Source organism: Aethalodelphis obliquidens, unplaced genomic scaffold, assembly GCF_003676395.1.
Source record: "Aethalodelphis obliquidens isolate GAN/ISIS:26980383/991018 unplaced genomic scaffold, ASM367639v1 scaffold44, whole genome shotgun sequence".
Lineage (NCBI taxonomy): Eukaryota > Metazoa > Chordata > Mammalia > Artiodactyla > Delphinidae > Aethalodelphis > Aethalodelphis obliquidens.
In genome coordinates this window covers 11174371-11200596 of record NW_020837988.1, presented here as the reverse complement: position 1 = coordinate 11200596, position 26226 = coordinate 11174371, and the positions used below count along the sequence as shown (strand labels likewise).

Genomic DNA, 26226 nt, shown 5'->3' with positions numbered 1-26226 from the left:
GAGTTGCCCCATGAGTGCCTGAGATTATTCACAGAGTTGATGTTTTGGGCCAAATCTTCATGATTACCTCCTGGAAATACCGTGTAGATTCTTGGGGGGGAAGAAGCAGAACCCAGGATGAGTGTTCTGGAGGAGAGCTCACAGATCGTGGGCAGAGGCTCTGAGTCATGTGGCCATGTGGCCTGGGCCTCCTGGGACGATTCTGATGCCAGGTGGTCAACCCTGTGGTTAGCCCATGTGTCAGACGGGCTGGGGGGTCTGAAAACAGGCGCCAAGCGTGAAGGACTAAGAGCAGAAAGGCCAGCTCTGAGCACAAAGAGCTACGCCTGACCCTGGGGCCAATCCACCGTGACTTGTGAGGTCACTGTGGGGAGGGAGGTGAGCTAGTTCATCTCAACACACTCCTACTCTTCTCACCTGCCATCCCCAGTCCAAACACACTTATGTTGGCTGTTTCACAGTAAGTGAAGATTTCTTAAACGGATACCAAAAGCCCTAACCATAAAAGAAAAAACATTGGTAAACTGGATATGGTAAAACAAGAAACTTTTGTTCATCAAGTAAAAACATTAAAAAAGTGAAAATCAAGTCTGCAGAATGAAGATATTCACAATGTGTGACAAAGGATTTGTATTCAGAATATAAATAGAACCACTACAAATCGATAAGAAACATAACGCAAAAGAAGAAGGATCACATGGCTTGAACAGGCAATTTATAAAAGAGGATATTCAAAAAGCCAATAAAAACACGAAACAGGGCTCAACTCTATTAACCATCGGGGAAATACAAGATAAATCTCAATGAATACCTTTACATAATGAACCAGAATAGCCAAAATGAAAAAACAAAAGGTGGAAAACATCCAGTATTGATGAGGACATGGGACAACTAAAACTCTCATACATCGTGGGAAGGACTGGAAATTGACTCACAGCCACTTTGGAAAACTGTCCGGCAGTTTGTACTGAAACTGAAAATATGCACACCTGGTGACCAGAAATCCCACTCCGCGTGTGCACACCTGACATTAACACACCAGAGCACGAGGAATTCGCGGTACCTGGCCACACCCACCCACTCGCCTCAAGCACAAAATTTAAGGGGGCACCAAAAAACATAGTAATTCAGATAAAAAAAACCTTAATGCAATATTTAAGAAAATAAAAATTAATATAAAAATCTATAATGAACAAAATATCAAAATTTCATAGAAAGACAGGTCCAGCATGACTGATTTCTCCTTCTGTCTCAGGCTCCAGCGTCTCGGCTGGGCAGTGGCCAGCACAGTTCGTGAGGTCCATGGGATAGACCATGACCTTTGGGGTTTCCACACTGTGATAGGAGTGAGCTGCAAGTGAATGGAGCAAACTTGGCATTGAGTGGAGGCAGCCAGACACAAGGATTCTATTTACCCAAGTACCAACCCCTCAGGGCAGCACACACCCTGGCGGAGGTGGTGGCCAGAGCAGGAGGGGCATCGGGGGACCGCTGATGTTCCAAGTGGGTGCTGGTTACGCGAGTGCGCTCAACTTGTAAATTCACCAAGCTGCACGTTACGATGCCTGCAATCTTCTATGTGTATGTTATGCTTCCAAAAGAATGAAAACTAAATAAAACAGCTAGCGTGTGGCCTCCACCAGGTATCCCTCCCAGTGACAATTTGGTGAGATTATTCCCAGAGGCAGAATCCTGAATCTAGTAGATGAGAAATGAAGCTGAAGACGCTTGAAAGGAGGCCTGGCACTGGAGGGAGGGGTGAGGACAGAACCGTGGGGCTTTATCTGAGAGGTGTGCAGCTCTGACCCCTTGACGGTACAAAGGAAAACCAGGCACACAGCACAAAAAAGCATGAGTTGAACGAGGTTCCCGAACACATGTTTGTGGTGACAGGCCCTGTCCCTGTGGAGGTGGAGCGTGTGAGGAGCTGGAGGCCAGGACTGTTCCCCATGGAGACTTGTCCCTGCCTCAGGGTTTAGGGTCTCCCAGGCAATGCCGAACATATAGGCGAGAGCCAAGTGAAGGCCCTGCCGGCGCCCACTTCAGGGTTCAAGACGCAAGGCTGGCTTCGACTCCCTTGTAAGTGCGTTAAAGGAAAGGTGGGTGGAGAGCGGCGAGCTGCTGGAGCAGGCACCGCAAGTGCTGGTGGAGAACCCAGCAGTGGGCACACGGGTGCTCGATGCAGAGTTCTTCCAACTTTGCTGTAGGTTTGAAAATGTTCATAATAAAATGGGAAAAAAATTCAAGCAATGAAGGAGGAAAGATAAGATAGAGAGGGAGGGCCTCATAGCCCAGTTACCCCAGTCTCGGGGGGAATCGAAATCACCTGAGTTAACACACATGCATACAACCCTCCCCCTCCGTCACAGACATACACGCACGTATACACATGTACACGGACACACACCCCACAGAGAACACACACACTCATACCCCATAGATATACGCAGGCGCACAAATATATATGCACATACACCCCCCACAGAAATACATATGTGTACACACACACACACACACACACACACACGCACCCAGGCCCCTGACTCAGTAAGGTTGAAAGCTTCCCTTTCAATCTTACTGATGTGATGTGCACTGAAAGTTAAAAACCTCTGCAGTGAGACGTGGGTGCCTCTGGCTGCAGTCAGGGCTTTGTGAATACACCAAGGGCCAGGAACCCTTGTGTCCAGCATGTACCACGTACCAGGCTCTGTCCTCCAGTCCTCACGTGCTCCTTGAATTGGATACAACTATAGTTCCCATTTTAAAACAAGGAAACTGAGGCACCGGGGGGCTAAGCTGCCCATTGTGGTCTCTCCAATGGCGCCCAGAGACGACGGTGTGGGGAGAAAAGGCCAGTGACTCCGATCTCCAAGCCCCACCCTCCAACCCGTCCCCTCAGTGGACAGCTTGGAGCCACCTGCTTCCTCCCGGCTCCCCCCACCACTCCCCCAGTCCTGAACACCTGCCCGGTCCCTTGGAGGGTCAGATGGGGGATCTAATTGTGCTCTAACTTGATGGGTGGCTTTTCTCTTTTCTCAATGGTTACTTGAGGGAAGGGACCGGGTCTCACCCACGTGCACCCAGACGTGGTGTCTGACGCACAGCAAACGCTCATCAAATGAACAAATCTTGAATGAAAACAGGAGGGGCTGTATGTGCAGGGGATGCAACAGGTGGTTCTTGGTGAGCTGATGTAACGACCCCCGGCGGGGTGGGGGGAGAGTCGATTTGCCTGCCTCAGGAGCCACAAGTGAAACGACATTAACTCGAGGATGACCAGACCACCACCTAGGAAAGTACATGGGGACCAGACATCCCCTCAGGGCCAAGCCTCAGCCTTAGAGGCTTCACCTGGCCACTGGGCAGCAGGGCCGCAAGTCGAGAGCATCCGTTCGTGGTAAAAAGGCTGAGAACCTGGGATCAGGGAGTGCACGTCAAGAAAAGCAGACCTATGACAGCAACACTGCAGAGATGACGTTTTTAAGAGCTGACCATTTCATAATCTAACTTTAACCCCTGGTTGGTGCAATCTTTTAAGCTTCTGGATAATGCATCTTCTCCCAGGTGGGTGAGGGCTGTCTCTGACACCCGACCAGGGGCTCTGCAGACCAGGTGGCCAGAGAAGCAGCTGCCGCAGTGGACCACGCAGGATGCCCTGGGAGGACTCACCCGAAATGCCGTGCCTTCTTCGATGATGGTCGGCAGCTGGGAGAGACAAATGTCGACAGCCAGGTCCCAGGCCTGCCTGGGGAGAGCAGAGAGGAACCCAAAAAGCATTACTGACGGGCTCACCCAGAGGGACCCAACAGCAGAGCAGCCTGTGGGTGGCTGAGTCGGGGCAGAGCCGCTGGTGAAGGGCACAGGAGGTGAGGAACTCTCAGCTAGCTAAAGCCATTTTGTTTATGACAGTTTTTCTCTTCAAATTGAAAGGAGAAAAAGCTCAGGAAAAATAAAGAGACTTGTCCACTTTCTAATGCAGTTTCTTCCCCCAACTTGAGCCCACCTAGCGCGGCAGCCTGCCCATGCTGATGGCAGCTGGGGTACTGGGTGACCGGACCATGGCAGCATCACACACAAACCTGCCATGAAAAGCCATGGTCAGGCCAAGGCGCTTCACCAGAGACGGGCCAGGTGGGGCTGGGAGAAAGGGTCCGCCTCGGCCCACCCACTGCCAGGCCCCTGCACCCCTCTGTGGGTGGTCGGCACCTGTGCCCAACACAAACCACTTGGGACAAGACAGGTGGTGCTCTGTATGCTGGGGATGCAGCAGCCTCTTTGATGAGTAGTCCTGGCCACCTTCTCCAACTTCTTGTGGCGCCGGACCCAGCTCCGCACGCTTACAAGATGTGCAAGACAAGGTGGTGCCGACTGGGTCATGGTGTCACCTTCCCAGGGTCAGTTTCACCACCTGTGAGGCAGGCTAAAGATAGCGTCTCCCACACAGGGTCCCATGAAGGCCTCGGAGGGTGGCTGACACGGAGGGACACACACAGAGGCCTACTATTTCCTGGCAACGTTTAACACCGATTCTAAACTGGACACAAACGATCCTCTTACTTTTTCTGTGGTCCCAGATTCAAGTGCGGATTCCCAAGGATATAACGATTTTCTAACTCTGACCCCCCTTTCTTTTAGAAACGTGCTCCTCGTGGAAAGAAAGTGATGGTCAGAACAAGGGGTTTAGTTTCTGGTATTGCAATCTCTTCCCAGCGCAATTTCCTGACACACTCAAGGATTCCATGTTACGTTTATTTAGACTAATAACTGCCTGTTTGTGTGCAAGAGGCACCTATTCATGGGTCTTAATAAAGGATCAAAACAAGAATGAAAAATGAAAACATGCAGAAAAACAGTAAAAATGTAAGATGAACAAAAGAGTAGAGAACTCGTTTTCATTTTTCAAATATGTGGAATATATTTCTTTTTTCCCAGACTGGCCCCTTCTGCACAAGCACGCCCTTCCCGCACCAATCTAATTAAGAGGCAATCAGGAGATAATCAAAAGTTCCTCAAAGTGCGGGCAATAAATAGCTCCCATATGCTCAGTAAGTGCCCAGACTGCAGGCAAAATGGTTATTCTGCAGCATTGAGGGAGACACTTACTCTCTGTTAAGGCAGAAGTCAAGTCAGTTATTGCAATTAAGCTCTATAAAGATTCCTTGAACTTAATCAAATAAAAAGTTTTAACTTTAAGAGTTAGAATAAAGTGTGTACCAGTTGGGGGGAGGTGATGTGGGCAGAGGGGGTCCAGGGCAGCTGATGGTCTTGCTACAGCTGCTACACAGTGGGCACCCCGAAACTGCACCTTCTGTAAAGCTGGCTTCTGTGCCCTCTTTCAGAACCATCTCCTCAAAATCACGAGGCAAGAAGAATTCTAACCCATTAAAGACGTCCCTACTGGGGTGTCCTAGACAGAGTATCAGAGGAACTAGGCTGCCCTAGCGAGACCTACTGGGGCGGCCTCAGTCCTTTCCAAGGAGTGAAACAAAACCTGACGCAGCTGCAGCGGGGCCTGGGCGCAAATCTTCTGAGTGTGGCCCGTTGGGCCTGCCGGCTCCCCAGGGCTGGCCCCCCACCTGGGTCCAATCACTCAGTGGGGTTGAGTCCCCACCAGCCGCACTCTTCTGTGCCAGAAAAGCAGCTCAGAGGAGACTGCTGGCTTGAAAGGAAGCCCCGGAGGAGGGATCCGCCTGTTGTCACCGGGACCAAGGCAGGGCCATGACTGGAGGGGCACAGCTGTCTAATTGAGAGGTGACAAGGGACTCCGTTCAAGGCACCGAGGAGGACAGGAGGAAAGCAGAGGACGTGGGAGAACACCTAAGATCTACTGGACACCGAGTGGCCAAACAGACTGCCAGCCAGCAGTGAGGCTGCGGCAAGCCCCAGGCTGAGGCCGGCAGAGAGCAGCAGGCTGGCACCGGGCTAGCCGGCCTCCCTCTGGGGCCTGTGGTCATTGATTCTCTACAAAAGGAAAGGGTCAGGTTGGGGACCTCAGAGTTCCCATCAAGCCCTAGATCACATGGCAGCCTTTTCAGCAGCACAACGGTACCCTCTGCTGAGCATTTACTCAAGTTGGTTAAAAGTGGCTACATTTTCTAGGGTAAAATCAAAACAAACTTGGAGTCTTAATTTGGGATTCTCACTAAGGGAAAGTGGGAAAGCAAGTCCTGTAAAACCTTGAGCCATGGCACCCAGGCGAGCATGGAACTTGGGAGGTGTCCGCGTTCACACTTCCCACAGCCCCTGTGACCAGCCGCACAGGCTGCGCCCCCAGGGAGGGAGGATCCCGGGCCTCCCCACCCCGAGGCGCAGACCAGCCGGGCTCTGAGCCGTGGGCTGCCGATGAATCACGGCCTGGAGAACGTGCCATCCAGGCAAGAGCTCGGGTTTTCAGGAAACGGGCCTAAGATGGCAGGCACCCAAGGAGTGGGCTGGGAGGACAGCCTTCCAAGAGCGCCCGGCTCCATCTGCACCGATCAGTCAGCCAGCCAGGCTCGCTCGATGGGAAGGAACGCACAGGTTATTACCATGGAGAAATGCAAGGTTTCAGGACCTGCTGAAATTGAAAGTGAAGGCAAACGGCTCCCTGGTGGCTTTGCATCAAAAATTAAACAGAAGCCGGGTGCTGAGCATTTCATCATTGGCACCCCTGCCTGAAGCAAAGTGTGAATGTGTATGACTTTGTGTTTTAACCTCAATTTTTGTTAGGCTTTGTTCCCTTCCTCCCCCTGCTGAAAATTCAACCTCTCCATCACCACCCAAGGAATATAGTAACTAGATGGCAAATTATTTATTCCAAATGCTCTTTCCGACTACCTTGGCCGTGCACTCCCTGGGGACGTACAAACTTTCGTCTATTTACGAGGAGGGAGAAAGAGCTATGGGCATTGTTGTTGAGTGTTTCAGCACCCGAAGGAGCTCTGCTGAAAGCCCACGGCAACGCTTCACTGGCAAGGAGCCCATGCGGCGCCTCAGACCTCAGGGGCAGCTGGCAAACCTGAGTGCAGGCGAGCATGACCTTCCAGGTTTCCGGGCCTCACATTCTCCTGCCTTTGCATCTGAGCCCACTGCCTGTTCCCTCCGCTCTCCCACCTCCCCTAAGGCCAGGACTTTGAGCAGGACACCTGCCACCCAGGACAGAGACCACATCCCCAGCCTCCCTAGACCAGGCACCACACACGGCTGCGGGGAAAAGCAGAGATCCGTGTCCCTCCTGTGAGCCACTCAGCCACACAGGAAAGAGGAACAAATCCCCATTTGTAAAGCCATTGGATCTGGTGTTACCAACTGATATTCCAACCACTACCTCTAACTATCCCCAGAGGAGGAGGGAAAACATGTGGCAGTCTTTCCATCTTAACCAAGTCAGTGGCCCTCAACGTGGCTGCATGCCCTATACAGCTGCCTGACCCAGTGTTTACACCAAGTATTTCTGGTCTCTGACTTGGCATGAGACAATTCTGCATGATGTCATAAAGAAATAAACGTTGTCACTCACCCTGAGTGGTTTTCTCCTCCCTAGATCTACAACACGGTAGCAAGGTCCAATCAGAGGGCCATGTTAAATGTGGCAGCTGGACACAATACCAGGACCCCACATGGTCCGACCCTGAGTCTGTGTCTGCAGTGACACGAGGAGGATTGGGTGTGCAAGGGCGTGACGCCCACCTGGAAACGCACAATGTGCCCAGGCTGGGTTGCCAGTGCTTGATACTCAATAAATACTCAGGCATGATTTCATGCCTTTTTAGAACGGCTTTTTATGTTCTTTACAAGGCCTCCCAATGCCCTGTGCATAGTGAGTATGCAACTACTTGTTAAATTAAATTATCCCTGCAACTGTTGTTTCAGTAACAATCCCATTTGGTTTGCTGTACATTTGCTGTACAGTAACAAATATGGGACGAGTCTAATGCATGTGAATGATTTCCAACTCAGGATTTTAATGAGCTCTTTCTACAACATTTAAAAAATACCAAATGAGATCAAGTGCAGGTACTAAACCTCAGGGAATTCTACTAGTTACATTTTTTTTCATGCAAAGAAGCACACAATGATTCTTCTGTCTCCAGCTTTGCATTTTTGACAAGGGAGACTTCAACCTGAATAACTTAATTTTAAAAAATAGCTTTTAGTGTTTCAAAGGCTTAAAACATCTACACGTAGATTTTTAATTACAAAAGTAATATCTACCAACTTTTTTTATTTATTTATTTTTTTGCGGTACGCGGGCCTCTCACTGCTGTGGCCTCTCCCGTTGCAGAGCACAGGCTCCGGACGCGCAGGCTCAGCGGCTACGGCTCACGGGCCCAGCCACTCCGCGGCATGTGGGATCTTCCTGGACCAGGGTGCGAACCCGTGTCCCCTGCATCGGCAGGCGGACTCTCAACCACTGCGCCACCAGGGAAGCCCTCTACCAACTTTTAAAAGGGAGCATTCTCATTCCAATCCTCCTGTCCTGGTATTAGCACCATTAGCATCTTGTTATAATTTTATCCAGCCCTTTTCCCATGCATAATATAGAGGTAATTATACTGCTGATACAGTCTGGTGTTCTGTTTTTGTCATTTAACATATATTTTGTATAATAATAAATAATCTTCACAAAGTTTTAAGATGGCTTACATTTTTTCAAATATATGTATCTCAATTACATCCCCATTCTGTTAGGTACTGGGATTCTCCCCAGTTTCCCCTTTTATAGCTAATATTCTGACAAACGGCATTCTTTTTCAAAGCCTCTCTGACTGTCTCACCAGTCCCGTTCCTTGGTTCTTCCTCAGCAACCTGCTTAGTCCCTCTCCTGAGCTGGAATGGGTGGATGCAAGGTGGACAGGGCAGCAGGGGCTGGAGTGACGCGGGAGATGTCAGGGTCCAACAATGCCGGCTGGGAATGTGCTGGTCCAGGCTGGGTCAGGGGTCAGGCCGCCTCCCTGTCCAGGGTTGTGATCCCCAGAGCCCTCCCTCACAGCATCCTAATGCTGACCCCCACCTCTGAGTCCGCTTCCCACAGAACCCAACGTGCAACAACCAGGATTCGCCTAAAAGGGAGCGGGAGGGTATCAGGCCACAGACAGTGAGCTTTGCAGGATGGAGGACCATGCAGGCTGAGGGACTAGATTGTACTCAAGTCTTCAGGGTGCATATCAGCTGCAGAGGGGCCCTGGAATGCGCAGGGAGGTTGGAACCAGGGAAGTAGAAAGACCCCAAGGGTGCATGTATGACTGCTAGCAATTCCATGTGCCCCGGGATACCCGGGAGGCTTTCCACATGTTCATCTGGGCCTCTGTGGGTTGCTGTGTTAGCTCACGTTTCTCTGTACAACAAATAAATACAAATGAGGATTTGTTTTATGAGATTCATGGAGAGCTAAACTTGCAGGCAAGAGGGCCATATTCCTAGTTTTAGAGTAGGGCATGGAAAGGTATCAGTAACAGAGACGGGAGGGATTATGAGACACTGCTGTTAGACTTTGGACCTTATATTAAACAGCACTTATACAAATCCCAGAATTCAGAAATGTTCTAAGAGGCCAATACTAGAGAAGGATCTATGGCATGATGAAGAGAGACAGGTGTGACTGTTCCGCACCAGCCATCTCTGCGTGCTTCCTCCCTGGGTCCCCTTCTCCTGCTGTCATCTTCCCTGTCTGTTCTGTCTGCTCTCTGCTCAGGCTGTGCTCCTTACTCTCTTCTCCGGGACAACACGTTGTTTTTTACTCTTTGCAGCTGAGCACATCTTAGAGGAGGCAGTTTTATATCCAGAGAAACATGCACAAGAAGGAAGACTGTCCCACGGACTTGTTGGTGGGGTGGGCAGATGGAGGGAAGGACTAAAAGCTCGCTAAAAGCTGGCGCCTCGCGTCCACCCTGTATTTCTTCCTCCTGGGGGGAACTGCTTGGCCAGTGGCCCCAGTCACCCAGGAGGCCATTCACACTGGGCAGCTGGTGTGATGCCCATTTCCTGTGGCTTAACTAGTTTTCCATCCATGACTAGTCGCAGCACTGACCCTGTTCAGCTCTTTTTTCTTTCCTTTTTAATAATAAATGTTTTATAAAAACCTGGTTCAGAAAAAATAGAATTTAAGGCATCACTTTACTTAAAGGATAAGGCTGTTTTAGGATCTCCTTCTTCAGAAATGTGGGTTTTCTTTCTAATTATTTATCCTAAGCATTAGAGAGGCTTTTCAACCCCACCTCCCCAGTTCTAATCTTCATGGAGTGAAGGAAACTGCGTCTGCTGTCCTGCCAGTCTGTTCACACAGGATCTAAACTGCTGCACAGAGACTCTTCGTGAGGTCTACTCCTATTTCTCTGTTTCTCCAGTTTATTCCATAAGCTCTTCCAAAGGGTATGGATGAGGCATGTTTTAACTTGATTTCTGATTATCGTCTGGTGCTTGGCCAGCATAGTGCATCTTGATTTATCTCACAGATAAGAATGTTAACTCTTGATTTTCCTTGAGTGGACGAGAGCAGGTGAGTTTACCACCTCCTTCTTAGTTCTCTGGGTTTACAGAGTCGGGGGAAAGTGGTCATGCACATATTAAAAAAAAAAAAAAATCACTACTCTTTTTAGGTATTTTGTATTAGGATTTCTCTCTGGATGTGACTAAGACACATTTTCCTTTGTTACCGCCCCATTTTAGTACTTCCTCACATTCTGCTTGTGTCACAAAAGCAAGGAAACAGGAAGAAACCAAACACCTTCAGATATAATGTCTAGATTCAAAACAATTTCCATTATTACTGCTGTTATCATACTGTACTTACTACTAGCAGTAGTGTAAAGAGCAGTAATCCAGTTTTTTTTTCTTTAATATTTATTTATCTATTTGGCCATGCCGGGTCTTAGTTTGGAATCTTCGTTGCAGCATGTGGGATCTTTAGTTACGGCATGTGGGCTCTTAGTTGCAGCATGCGGGATCTAGTTCCCTGACCAGGGATTGAACCCAGGCCCCCTGCATTGGAAGCATAGAGTCTTAACCATTGGACCACCAGGGAAGTCCCAGTAATCCAGTTTTGAAGGAAATTTATAATCAACATACAAGTATCATAAAGATCACACTCGTGCGTGTGTGTGTGTGACAGCATGTGTATATGTGTGCAATAAGCATGCAAATTAAGTGGTCACGAACCCAACAGTTTTAATTCTCTGGAGCAATCTTGGATACACTTCATGAATTCAGCTGGCAGCTTCTTTCCTCAATACAAATCCCTACAGAGTCAGAAACTCACCCGCAGGCCCTCTCCGCCCCGAGCTATGAACTGCAGGGCCTCTGTAGGCACTGGTCCCGCTCAGCCCTGGATGACCCTTAGAGGCACCTGCACTTCTGCAGGGGACTTAGGCAGAGCTGAGGGTCGACCTTGTTAACTCGTGTACACCACTCAGGCCTCCACGTTTGGAGCCCCGTCTTCCTATTTTGTTCAAATAATTCCCTTACACTTGGACTATCGCAGAAACGGGAAAACCATGCTCCTTAGAGAATCTGATGCTGGTCTGGGGAGAGACACTTACCACATGGCGTGCATGTACGTGGGGGGCAGGCGTGGGCTGCTGACGGGGGTGCAGTTATATGACCTCATGATCCTTTCCGCCAATAAAAAATTTCGAAACAGACTAGCCACCAATAGGTCCTGTCTGAAGAGCTTTTGGAAGAGATCTGAGGGCAGAGAACAGATAAAAAGGTGACTTCATTGACTCACGTCCAGCATTTACAGCCAAATATACAAATTTACTATCCTTCTACCAGAAGTTGCAACAAGCAGGTTGGAACTGACATGCACATTCTCCACTGGCAGCACCTACATGACACACGTAATGTGAACAAACAGCAGAACCCAACCAACTGGTCACAGAAAAACATAAACGTGTCTTATACTATAGTAGTAATTTGGGTTTTAAGAAATATGGATGGTGTGTGACTCTGAAGGCAGATGAGCCCTGAGTCTGCCCCGAAAACACTAAGGACCCGAGCAGATACCACTCTGAACTAGCCCTGCAGCACTGCTCTCGACCTGATGCGCGATTCCCTTCATCCTCTCAGAACCTTTGGGGTCCCTGCCTTCTCCCGCCCACATCCTCAGGTTTCTTCACTGAGGGGAACTCAGTCCTCCCATTTGACTTCTCTCACATCCCAGCGCCAGAGTCTCCTGACTCCGGGGCAGCAGCCTTCCCACCAGTCCACAGCTGGGCAGCCTCACCCCGAGGAAGCACGTTCCATGCAATGGTGTCCGTGATGGCCGTGAAGATCCAGTTCAGCTCGCCCAGGGGGGTCCTCCTGTCGTTCAGCCGCCCGGGAATCCTAGGAAACACAAAACAGTCACGGAGATGGAAACAGGTGACAGAGGCAGGAGGAGGTGGGAAGAGAAGGGGTGAGGGGACGACGACGCGTCAGAAGGGGCTTGGGGGGCGACTTGGCCATGCCAGGAGGACCTCCTTGCCTTGCTGTGATCTTTGAGACTCCCGTACGTCTAACCTCACATCTTAAAACTCAGTTTCCACTTCACTTTCTTCCCTTCCCCATCTGCACAGGAGCAGCGGGTGGGCCCCTCTGGCACCCCCGTGACAGCAGGCACAGAGCTCTGCCGACCAGGCAGGCCCCCGGGGCCCTGGAGCCCCCCACAGCCTTGCTCTCAGCCTCCAAGTGGACGGGCCCCACACCCTAATCAAGACACTCCTGTCAGGCAGGACACGGGTCACCTCCCAGAAGCTGAGGGCAACGGGAAGACCTCTGTGGGCCCAGCTCTTCACCACACAATCATTCACCTGTTCAACATCAAAACAGACCTAGTCAGGCCTAGATTCCACCTCTTAAATTCACACGTAGTCCTGGGCGCAGCATCGCTGGACTGAAAATGCCAGCGGTGAGGATGTGAGAGGTGGGCCAGCAGCATCACAGGCCTCCCAGTGGGGCGTGTGAGGGGAGCTGGGCTTGCTTCCCCGCCCCCTGTGGGGAAATTCGAGCACAGGAAGAAAAAACACAACAGACAACTGGGCGACACTCTTTTGAGTGGTGCTCCATTTGTGGCCACTCACATACGACGCCTTTGGGTGTATCAGCTGGCACAATCCTTCTGGAAAGGACAGACACATGAAGGACAGAAAACATCTGTATCCTTTCCTCAGTTAAGTCTGCTCCCAAGAATCAATCTTGAACCAGAAACGAAGAATGTGGAAACAAGGTATGTTTTGCAGTGTTTTATTTATAACAGTGAAAAGTCAGAAACTACCTATGTGACCAATAATAGAGAAATGATTAATTATGGAACAACCACAATGAAATAACTACAAGCTATTAAACTGTTGTTTATGAATATTTTAATGATATGGGGAAAAGACTGCTTTGTAACATTAAGTAAAGAAGTGGGACAAATATCGTGCCGTCATAATTACACAGAACACATACAAGGAGAGCCGATCAGGAGGAAAGCCCCGCAGTGAGGCAGTGGCGACACTCTCCTTGTCTTCACATCTGCACGCAGTCAGCATTGGATGCCACTCCTCTGCCCACTCACCTGCCTCTCGCCCTGACAGCTGGTGGTGACAGGACAGTGTTCTTGGAAGAAGGAGGGTCTGCTGAGGTCTATTTCCAAACCTGGACCAAGCGCATCATGGGTGTGTGCAGTGCCCCTTAAGTCAGGTGAAGCAACACAGCCCCAGCTGGCTCCTTGGGGTTTGACCCTTGGGAAAGGCCGCTGCGTCCCCAGCAGTGAGGAGCTGCCCTGCTGCCGGCACTGTGGCCGAGCCATCGGAGGGAACAGAGGCCACTCCTTGTCAGGTGGAGGTCAGTGTGCATTTAGGTGTGTTTTTTAAATCCTCATCTTGTGACAATCGCTGGCAGATAAATGCAAAACTAAGACTCCCACTATGATCTCCTGAAAATTCTACTGATGTCTTTCACTAAAGCTCATCATGAAACCACAGACCCAGCCATCTGCCCGACTGATTTCAGACAGACCTGGGAACCATTCAAAGTGATCAATCAACCAATCATTGCAAGACCCATCTGCATTCGGCAGCCTGGGATGACAAAGGTGGAAGTGAGTCCCGCTTCCCTCCCTTTTCATGTCATTTAGAATTAAGTCACTTCAAAAAAAAAAATAAAGAAAGAAGTAAGTCACTTCAGAAACTACTTGTTTCCATTTTCCTTTCTGTAATTGATCCTAAGGACGTCAAAACCCAACCCGCTCTGGAAGCTGTCTGGGTCAGCGATGCAGGGCCACGAAGAAAGGCACAGCACAGAGTGTCAAGCCCAGGACACATTTCATTACACAAGTTTCTTTCACCTACCCCTCCCCCCAATTTCATTAATAATCAAGGTGGTTCTTTTAAAATTTAAACCCACAGTGTTAATCAAGGACTAACTTTTATGTGAAAAGCACAAAAGGCTATAGTTTAGGAACAGATCATGGAACTGGGAGATGAGAAAAACGAACTCTAGTCCCAGCAGTGCATGTCTGGGTAACTTCTGGTGTCTTGTCTCTCTGCTCTGAGTCACCCAGGTTAACCTCATATGCAAAATGGAGATCAAAATAAAGTGGATAGCACTTCCAAAGGAGATGCAGCAGAGAGCCAGCAGAGACTTCCTTGGAAAATGCATGCCACCTCCTCAAACTCCTCATCACCGCTGTCTGCCATTGGATTTATTCTCACCTCCTCCGACATCTGGGTTCACCCACAGCTTCCAGCACTGCCCACTGTGTGGAGCCTGACTGCAGCAACGGCGACTCTGCTTCTGGATCTTACAAGATGACCCAACCTGCCTTCACCCCTTGCTTGCTGTCTTCACAGCTCAAATTTAACATGTCTAAAATCAAGCTCATCCTCATTACTGCCATCTTCTTCTCCCCTGTAGCATGTGTCCTCACTCCAAGAGTCCCCGTGGATTCTCTTCCATCAGAGCTCGAACCCTCAGAGACAGGGCCCACTCATCTCTTCCCCAAGTGTAGCTCGTGTTTCCTGCTTCTTGCAAGGCACCTCTTCCACTGCCTTTTGGTAACCACTCCCACTGCAAAGGTATCCTCAATGGCCTTCTTGATCCAATTCATACTAGGCAGGGTGACAGCCCCCGGTATACCTTTGTTCAAAAATCTACAGGGTTCTCTGCTTACTGCTGCAGTGGTTTCAAATAGTTCCCTCTATTTCAACAAAATCTCACTTGGAATAAAGGAAAGCAGAGTTCCTATGGCTGGAGGGGTGAGGGCTGGGAGCCACCAGCTTCCCAGTGGCCCACGCCTCCCCAGATGGGCCACCGCGAGGCCTCCAAGGAGCAAGGGTGAAAACTCTGCCAATGGACTTAGGTAGAAAGTTTCCACTTGGCTTCAAAGCCATCACCTTGACACAATAAACTCTGAAACTAGTTCCCTCTGTTTGGGTCCATTACCTCGCAGTTGGACAAAAATATCAAACTCAGTCTCCTCTCATTTGCCCACTTGGAACAGCCTCCCACGTGTCTTGGGCTGGTTCTGGCTCAGTCTTCACAAGCGAAGCCCAACTTCCCTGTCCATGAAGATGTCTTGACCACAGCAGCCTTTGCTCAGGTCCTTTTCAACTGCATCTCACTTGGGATTTCTTTGGCAGCCCACCAATTGCTTACTTTTCTTTTTATTTATTCAGTGTTGCTCCATGCATGTTAATTATCTGTGTAACTAGGTAATAAATTCCTTGTAGGCAATGACTTACTTTCCTCGATGTAAATCAGTCTCTTCACAGATTCTGGCAGAGTGCTGAGCACATGCACGAGCTCACAGCCCACACATCTGACTCACGTTACTTCCCTACTTAAGAACATTTGCTCCCACTTGGCCAGCAGCTCCCTGAACCCCGTGTGGTGGAGTGACTGACATGGAGGGGCACCGCCCAGACCCCCCAAGAGGGGCTGGCTGCTCGGCGGGAGGAGTATGTTCGGGTACACCGTCCAGCTGGGAGACGAGCCCGTCTCAGCTGTCAGGTTGGCCTCAGCTGATGATCCCCAGGGCAGAGGTGCAGGGCCTCCACAGGCGGCCCATGCTCTGCAGCTCAGCATCATGGCCGCTGCTTCTTCGCCTCCCTCCCGTGCTTCTCCCCAATACGCTTGTGTCCCTTGTCTCTGTGTCTGCCCCCATCAACCAGCCAGCACCGCGGTCTGGGGTAGGTGTCTCACCCTGCCTGTCCTCACCTCCATTCGTCACTTTGTGTCTCCCCAGCTTCCTCTCTCGCCAACACGCCGATGTCTAGCTACACAGAACTTGTCCTCCTCAAACAGCTCACATGCCTCCAGACCTGCGCAGACGCCCTCCTGCCTCCCTGGCCCAGTGGTCCCCCCAGGCTTTCAGGTTCTGCTCTGAGGCCCCCACAGAATTCCGCAGATGACAGCTGGTGCCCAGGCTACATCTCCCACTAGGCTCGGGGCTCTTGGACGGCAGGCCCACGTGCTTCCTCGTGCTAACCCAGTGTTCACACATAGCATCTAATGCATAACAGATACATATTTGATGAGTGAGTGGATGGATTCTAGCTGCATGATCACAGCTCTGTGTAAATAAAATGCTAAATGAAAAACTATGGTTTCCAAGAAAATGACACAAACTCACTAAAAATACTCAAGTGATAAGAAGATAACACAAATCATCCCAAATTTCACCATCTAAGAACCAGTAGAAACATTTTGGTGACCATTCCTCCAGATATCTCTTTATGTACAAAATCAAATAATTTTAAATGCACTGAAATAACCATATGAAAAGACATGCTACATTTTTGTTAAAAACATCCACAGGGCTTCCCTGGTGGTGCAGTGGTTGAGAATCTGCCTGCCAATTCAGGGGACACGGGTTCGAGCCCTGGTCTGGGAAGATCCCACATGCCGCAGAGCAACTGGGCCCGTGAGCCACAACTACAGAGCTTGCGCGTCTGGAGCCTGTGCTCCGCAACGAGAGGCCACGACAGTGAAGAGGCCCGCGCACCGTGATGAAGAGTGGTCCCCGCTCGCCACAACTAGAGAAAGCCCTTGCACAGAAATGAAGACCCAGCACAGCCAAAAATAAATAAATAAATAAATAAATATTTTAAAAAAACCATCCACCAATACACTTAGGAAAAAAGTCTGGGAAGGTCTGCACCAAAGTAGTAACAACGATTATCTTGGCATGGTAGAGATTATGGATGATTTTAATTCTTTTTGCTTATCTGTATTTAATAATATACACGCTGAAAACACACTATTTGCATAATAAAGAAAAATAAAACTTTTTTTTTAATAAGAGGGAAGCCAAGCAAGTTTACCAGAAAAGGGAAAACATTTGAAAATTTCATGTTTTATGAATTTACATGATCTCATATTCAGTTCAAATAAAGGAGGATGCACTTTTACTTTGTCTGCTTTAAATGGCTTTATGAAAATGATGGTGCAGAGAACTTTGGGCTAATTCATTTACTTAATGCAAATAATTCATTACTTAGAAATGCTCTGTGACTAAGAAAATGGGGAGGTGAACCCAGCAATTAAAAAAAAATTCATTCATTCATTCATTTATTTATATTTTAGCTGTGCCAGGTCTTAGTTGCAGCAAGCGGGATCTTTGTTGTGGCATGTGGGATCTTTTTTTAGTTGCTGCATGCGGACTCTTAGTTGCGGCATGCAAACTCTTAGTTGCGGCATGCCATGTGGGATCTAGTTCCCCAAAGAGGGATCGAACCCCAGGCCCCCTGCATTGGGAGCATGGAGTCTTACCCACTGGACCACCAGGGAAATCCTCAGCAATTTTTTAAAAAAATAATTCTTTTGAATATCCAGGTCCGTATGTACTGGTTAGATATTTGGTTAGACAAAGACAGATAAACAAGATCAGGGTTCTCAACCTGTGGGGTAAGGGACAGTGCTCATGCATGATGTCACCAAAAGGAGTCCCTGAATATGTATGCAGGTACATTTTCTCAATCAGTTAATGCTATACTGAAATCAGATGTGTGTGCGCGCGGACACACACAATCTCAATCATTCTAAAAATTCAGCTGTGTAGGAAAAGAAAACTACTTGACATAAATGAAGGTTGGGAACTTCTGCCCTAGATAGTACATTTTGGGACATATTTCTTCATATGCTGACATTCTGCTGAACCGGACCAAGCCACATCTCTGTTAGACTTCTTTCTAATGTCTCTTTATTTAAAATTGTGTACAATTCAACACTAATATTATCTGTATTTCCTATTACACAATGGCTTTTTTCTAGCCATTCACAGATTTCAAGTGATGATCATCCAAGTCCATTTCAGTGTGTATGGAACCTGCAGTTTATAAAGTGTGATATGGTTTGTTTGCAGCCTGAATGGTTTGCAGTTTTACAGAGGAGTCCCCCTTTAACTGGACTGCAGGACTACGTCTGAGTAGTCAGGAGGAAGAAAATGAGAAACACGCAGTGAGAAAGCCTGGTTGGAAATGTAGCCACACTGGTTTAAATGCAGAAAGCCTGTGGATGATGCACTCAGCTCTCAACACTCACCCAGAGACACTCAACTGTGCAGCCACTGGGATGCTATCTTAGTGCTGAGTCAGCCGGGCCCTAAATTACATCTGCAAAGCCTGGGGTGCACGGTTCAATTACTCTCTTAGGGTTTAGAAGACCTCCTGGCAATGGCAGGTGAGGTGACTCAGACCATTCTCCCACTGAGAACAACCAGAAAGGCTGTGTGTGTAGGGGTGTGTGTGTGTGTGTGTGTGTGTGTGTGTGTGTGTGTGTGTAAATCTTTTTGAAGGCAATGGAAGGCTGGCAAGGTTGTGGGGAATCGTGGGGCCAAAACCTGAGAAAGAAAAGCCCCAGGCTTGAGCCGGCACCTGGGGCTCCATTTGTTCCAGAGGTACCTGGCAACTCTGAGAGGCAGAGAGCCTAAGCTGAGCTTGGTGGACTCACAGGCTGGAGAACAAAAACTGAGGGCCCACCAAGGAGATGGAGCTCAGGTAAAACCCCCAGTCTTGGAGCTGGGTGCAAAGGATGAACTAGAAATAACACAAACCTCACAGCCTCAAATCATCCCAGATTTCTGTACAATTTCCATTTTCAATTTGCAACATTCAGTAAAAAATAACCAAGCATTTATAATAAATATAAATGGAATATAATCGATAATTTTGAATCACTACATTGTGCACCTGAAAATAATATAATATTGTAAATCAACTATATCTCAAAAAAACTCCAAACAAAAAAACAAACAAAACACCCCCAGGCATTTCTAGGTTTAAAACCAAGAAAAACAACTGACAAGAGAAAGAGATGGACAGAGGATTCAGATAATGGCAATATCAGACACCAACTTCAAAATAATTTTACTTAATATGTTCGTGGAGTTAATGCACAGGATGAAAAACTCTGGTAGAGAACTGGAAACTATAAAATAAACTCTGGAAATCCGGGAACCTCAAGAATTTAACAATACACTATATTAAATTTAAAAACTCAATAGATGGGCTGAACAGCAGATCAGACAACATTGAAGACAGAAATGGAAGACAGGTCAGAAAAAAAATACTCAAAATTAAGCAAAAGAGACAAGAGATTGGGACATAAGAAAAAAATACAATAAGAAAGAGTGGATATTGTGAAAAGACCTAACATGTACATACTGGCATCCCCAAAAGAGAAAATGGAATAGAAGCAATATTCAAAAACACAATGGCTCAGGGACTTCCCTGGTAGTCCAGTGGCTGGGCTCCACACTCCCAATGCAGGGGGCCCGGGTTCGATCCCTGGTTGGGGAACAAGATCCTGCATGCATGCCGCAACTAAAAGTCCCCATGACGCAACTAGGAGTCCACATGCCGCAACTAAAGATCCTGCATGCCGCAACGAAGATCCCGCATGCCTCAACTAAGCCCTGGCACAGCCTAAATAAATAAATAAATATTTAAATAAATAAAAGAAAAGCATTTAAATAATGCAAGAAAAGAGTCACTCTTTAAAAAAAAATACAATGGCTCAGAATTTTCTACAACTGATGAAAGACATCAAGGCACAGTGTCTTAGTGAGCTCAGGCTGTCGTAACAAAATACCATAGACTGGGTGGCTTAACCAACTGAAATTTATTTCCTCACAGTTCTGGAGACTACAAGTCCAAGATCAGGGTGCGAGCATGGTCAGGTTCTGGTGAGGACGCTCTTCCTGGGGGCCATAATCCAGTCTATAGCATTCAGGTTGAAGAAATGCCATAGTCATAAAGCAGGACAAACACAAATAATGCCCACATAGGTACATCAAAATAAAACCGCCAAAATCCAAGACAAAGAGAACTTCCTAAAAATAGAGGAAAAAATGCATATAGCTTTCAAGGGAACATGTATTAGTAAGGGTCTCGTCAGGAGACAAAAACCATGCCAGTAAATTAAGCAGAGATATTAAGCAGTATATTAAGCATTTAATATTAACTGCTTTAACTAAAATATGGAGATTAACTAACTACTAAGAAGGACAAAAAGAACTCTAAAAAAGACAGGATTGGTATCTGTAGGGAGCAGCTACTACCTCTTCAGCTCAGGGAGTACACCCAAAGAAGGAGGAAATTTGGAAGAGGCCCCACCCAAGGCTACGACTTAGATCTTGCTGGAGAGGGTGTCGCTGCACCCCACTGGATTATAGAGAAAATCATTATCCCTCAGAATACAGGTGCATAAATCTTTAATAAAACATTAGTAAGTCAAATCCAGCAGTATATCAAAGGGTAATACACCATGATCAAATGAGGTTTATCACAGGAATGCAAGGTTTGTTTAACATTTGAACATCAATAATGTAATGAAACTATTAACAGAACAAAGGAGAATAAATTATTATCTTAATAGATGTAGAAAAAGCATTTGATAAATTTCAACAGCTGTACATGATAAAAACTCTCAGGAAACTACTATATACAGAAGACAACTTCCTCAACCTGATAAAGGATATCTATGAAAAATTCACAGCTCACATTACCCTTAGTGATATAAGATAAAATGTTTTCCCCTAACTGATCCTTAATTAGGATCACAGCTTGGAGGCTCAGTTTCATCACTTCTATTTAACTTTGTAGTGGAGGCATTAGCCAGTGCAATAAAGTAAGAAAAAGGAATTAAAGACATAAAGATATGAAAGGAAGAAGTAAAATTGTATTTCTTTGCAGATGACACAATTACATACATAGAAGATCTTAAGGCATCTATAAAACAGGTATCAGAACTAATTAGTGAGTTTAGCATAGTTAGAAAAATGAGGCTAGTATACAAAAATCAAATGTATTTCTACATGCTATCATTGAACAATTTAAAAACTGAAATTAATTTAACAAACTATTTGCAAAATATACACAGCTCAAACTACAAAGCATCAAGACAACTAAGTCAGTATGTGATAATGATCATGGTAGATGAACCCACTTAGTGCTACAGAAACACCACGAATAAACATCTAAATTAGATTGAGGACTCCAAGAACTAGAAAAGGGTAGAAGGGAATATACCACAGTTAAAAACACAAGTTTGCAGCTATAAAGTTTGGGTTTGGTTCTTGAACTTTTACTTACTATTGTATGACTCTACTTCTTTTATGCTCCATCCCTTGAAAATGCCAATAAGGACCCACTTTTTTTTTTTTTTTTTTTTTTTTGTGGTATGCGGGCCTCTCACTGCTGTGGCATCTCCCGTTGTGGAGCACAGACTCCGGACGTGCAGGCTCAGCGGCCATGGCTCACGGGCCCAGGCGCTCCGCGGCATGTGGGATCTTCCTGGACTGGGGCACGAACCCGTGTCCCCTGCATCGGCAGGCAGACTCTCAACCACTGCGCCATCAGGGAAGCCCAGGACCCACTTTTTTGGATTAAGTTAAATGAGATGATGTATGTGAAGCACAATGGCTGATATATAGTAGGTACTCAGGTAGATGCACATACAGCTCTAATAATAAACTGACTCTCAAGGAAGGTCCCTTGTCAGGGAACTAAGATCCCACAAGCTGTGCAGTGAGGCCAAAGAAAAAAAGAAAAGAAAGAACTGTTGGGAGGATACCCAGTGAACTACAACAAGAGTGTTCAGTAATGATGGTGATACAGGTGAAATGCCTCAATGTCCAGCAGATGCCTGCAGCTCTGTCACTTCTCTGCGGTACTTAAAATTCCAGAAACTAAATACAACAGTCAGCAACAAAAGAGGAAGATCTGGTCCAGCATCACTACATGATGGGGGTTAATGTCCTCCTGGGCATGTGACATGCACTGTTGACTGAAAGCTTCTCTCTGGACACCCAATCCTGATCTCACTGACCAGACCTCTGACCAGAACTAGGCAGAGGCCTGAGGATCTCTCCTGCTCTCACACAGTGACCTCGAAGCACCTGTCTCTGACTTCCTCGTTGTAAGATGTATCCCCTCGGAATCCCCTTGAACAGCTCTGACCACTCCCCTCAACAGAGAACTTCACTTTATACTGCATTTGTCACAGTCAGAGATGTTTGATGCCATTTGATGAATTCATGGGATTAAAATTAAAAGTAAACAACAACAACAAACTACAAAGTATTGCTGCAGTAAATTTTTAAAAGACTTAACTGGGGAGACACACCACGCTAATGGATCAGAAGACTCAGTATTGTTAAGACGAGAATTCTCCGAATTCTCCTCAAATTGGTCTACACATGCAACGCAATCACAGTACAAATCCCAGCAGGCTTGTTAGAAACTGATGAGCTGATTCTAAAATTGACATGGAAATGCAAGGAGCTAGAACAGCCAAAACCATTTTGAAAGGGAACAGATTTCCAGTGAAGCTACAATGATCAAGATAGTGTGGTTCTGGCATAAGGACAGACATAGAGATCTATGTCATAGGACAAAGCAAAAGGACTACACAATTATATTCAAATGATTTTTGTCAAAGGTACCAAAGTAGTTTAATGGGAAAAAGACTTTATTTCCATGATGGTGTGGGAACAAATGTACATCCATACAGAAAAAACTGACCCTTGACTCACTGCACGTCACGTATAAAAGTTAACTTGAAGCAGATCATAAACTTAAACATAAAAGTTAAAACCATAACAGTTTTAGGAGAAAATCTTCACTACCCTGGGGTACACAAAGATTTCTTAGGTGGGACACAAAAGTATAAAGCATAAAAGAAAAAACTATTAGGTCAGATTTTATCCAAATGAAAAACTCCTGGTCTTTAGGAGATTGCTATGAAAATGAAAACAAAAGTCAGACTGACCAAAAATACTCACAAGATGTAGATCTGACAATGACTTATATCCAAAATATGTAAAGGACTCTTGAAGACAAACAACACAATTAAAAATTTGGCAAGAGACATGAATATACATTTTATTAAAGAATATAAATTAATGGCCAATAGCACACCAAGAGCCACTTAGCACCATTAGTCACTAGGCAAATGCAAGTTAAAGCCACAGGACACAGCATCACACACCCATTAGACAGCTAAGATTAAAGAGACTAAGAACACCAAGTATCAACGTGGATGCAGAACCTCTGACCACTCACACATGACTGGGGCGAATGCTGAGCTGGGAAGTTTCTGATAAAGTTAAACATACACCTGCCATACCACCCAGCCATTCCATTCTTCAGACACAAAAGAATACAGTATCATCTTCTATTTATCTGAAGCTCTAGAAAAGATAAATCTAATGTATGAGAAAAAGCAGATCAATGGTTGTTTGGGCCTGGGGGCTAGGGTGGGGGATTAACTGGGATGAGGTACAAGGGAACTTTTAGGACATATTTTGAGTGTGATGGTGGTCCCATGGGTGTATAAAGCTGCCAAGACTCATCAAACTATATACTTAAAGTGAGGTCATTTTATTGAATGCAAGCTATACTTCAACAATGCCAATTTAAAAATGTAAAAACAGGGGCTTCCCTGGTGGCGCAGTGGTTAAGAATCTGCCTGCCAATGCTGGGGACATGGGTTTGAGCCCTGGTCTGGGAAGATCCCACATGCCGTGGAGCAACTAAGCCTGTGAGCCACAACTACTGAGACTGCGAGCCACAACTACTGAGCCTGCACTCTAGAGCGTGCAAGCCACACTACTGAGCTTGCGCATCACAACTACTGAAGCCCACGCACCTAGAACCTGTGCTGCACAACAAGAGAAGCCACCGCAATGAGAAGCCCGCACACTGCAACAAAGAGTAGCCCCCACTCGCCACAACTAGAGAAAGCCTGCGCGCAGCAGCAAAGACCCAACGCAGCCAAAAATAAATAAATAATTTTTTTAAAAAGTAAAAACAAATGAAGGTGAAATTACAGCGTTTTCAAACAATAAAAATATAACTTTTCACTGGCAAACCTGCACTAAATGAAATAAAGAAAAAAAATGATCTCAGATGGAAGCTCTGAGGTGCAGGAAGGAATGAAAGACAATAGAAGATGTAAATATGTGGGTAAAAGTAAGTATTAACTCTGTAGAATATTAATAATGTTTATGGAAATGATAATATATGGAGAGTTAAAATATATGACAGTAATTGTATACAACTAAGGAAGTGAGTAAACGAAGTTAATTGTTCTAAGGTCCTTGCATCACCTGGAAAGTGGTAAAAGTACTAATTTATATTAGACTTTAGTAAGTCAGGGGTTGCTAAAACTATGGCCCTCGGGCCAAATCCAGCCAGCAGCCTATTTTTTGTATGGCCTGAAAGCTAATAACAAGCCTTATAATTTTAAAGGGCTGTAACAGAAGATAAAGAAGAATAAACAACAGAGACTTTATGTGGCTCACAGAGGCTTAAGTGTTCACTGCCTGGCCTTTAACAGAAAGCACAAGGAGACCATGGCTCTGGGTAGCCACTCGAGTGTAGGAAAAGAACACATAGTTAACAAGCCAAAAGAAGGGGAGGAAGGGTAGTAAAACTGTTAATCAATCCAAAATATGGCAATGCAGGAGAAAAAAAGGAAGGTGTAAAAAAGAAATGGGGGACAAAACAAAAAAGAAACAGGGTGGCAGATTTAAACTCAAATATGTCAATTATTATATCAACTATAAAAAAACTTGATACTTCAATTAAAGTCACCAGTTTTGGGGACGTCCCTGGTGGCTCAGTGGTTAAGAATCCACCTGACAATTCAGGGGACACGGGTTCGAGCCCTGGTCCGGGAAGATCTCACATGCCGTGTAGTAACTAAGCCCATGCGCCACAACTACTGAGCCTGTGCTCTAGAGCCTGTGTGCCACAACTACTGAGCCCAAATGCCACAAATACTGAAGCCTGCGTGCATAGAGCCCGTGCTCTGTAACAAGAAAAGCCACCGCAATGAGAAGCCCGCGCACCGCAACGAAGAGTAGCCCCCGCTAGCTGCAACTAGAGGAAGCCCTCGTGCATCAACAAAGACCCAACACAGCCAAAAATAAATAAATAAATTTATAAAAAATAAAATCAAAAATTTTTAGTCTGGATTTAAAAACAGAACAAAAGTCAACTACATCCTGCTAAAAACAGATACACTTTAAATATATAAAGCTATAGAAATATATATAAAGATACCTGCTTAAATATATATAAAATTATTTATATATCATACATAAAATTATGTACACACATATTATGTATATACATATGAAAAGACACACTCTACAAACACTAACCAAATGATAGCTGTATGGGTACACTACTATCCTACAAAGTGGACTCTATGGCAAAGGCATTACCAGAGATGAAGAGTGACATTTCTTGGTGACAAAAGGTTCAATTCATTCTACCAGGAAGGGGAAATCAGTCATGGCTAATGTGTCCTTCTGCAGTTCTGAAGGACAAAGCATGTGGTCAAAATGGGAATGGGCTTTTAATTTAAAGTAAAATGACAATAAATTTTCAAAATTACTTCTTGAACAATAAGAGAAGAGGAAGTTGAGGTATATGTATCAGCAATCATTTAATTAAAAATGTGGCAGGTTATAGGAAACCATAACATGGCATTAGGCTGAGGGCACAACAGGCATTCAGGATGCTGGAAGAAATTTTCACATACTGAGGTATGGGTAAGTCATTCTGGCTTATACATGATTTGGCCTGAAGTTTATGTTAACTAGAACAGCCTGTCTTATGGCCTGTTTATCATACATTGTACAACTGCTTTAACCACTAAAGAAAAGAATGCAATATCCAGGGAATTCCCTAGGGGTCCAGTGGTTAGGCCTTGGCACTTTCATTGCTGGGGCCCCAGGTTCAAGCCCTGCTCGGGGAACTAAGATTCTGTAAGCTA

The 26226-nt window shown here is 46.3% G+C and overlaps 1 protein-coding gene across 9 annotated transcripts in view; it reads right to left on the bottom strand.

The window, feature by feature from the left end:
- Positions 1-26226, bottom strand: part of RPTOR (regulatory associated protein of MTOR complex 1) — a 352077-nt gene that overhangs the window by 86305 nt on the left and 239546 nt on the right. For all 9 annotated transcript variants that reach the window (XM_027080947.1, XM_027080953.1, XM_027080952.1 and 6 more), the window contains 3 exons: positions 12203-12303; positions 11517-11661; positions 3670-3745 (listed from right to left, as the gene is read on the bottom strand). In XM_027080947.1, the coding sequence (XP_026936748.1) occupies positions 3670-3745; positions 11517-11661; positions 12203-12303 (322 nt within the window). The remainder of the gene's footprint in view (positions 1-3669; positions 3746-11516; positions 11662-12202; positions 12304-26226) is intronic.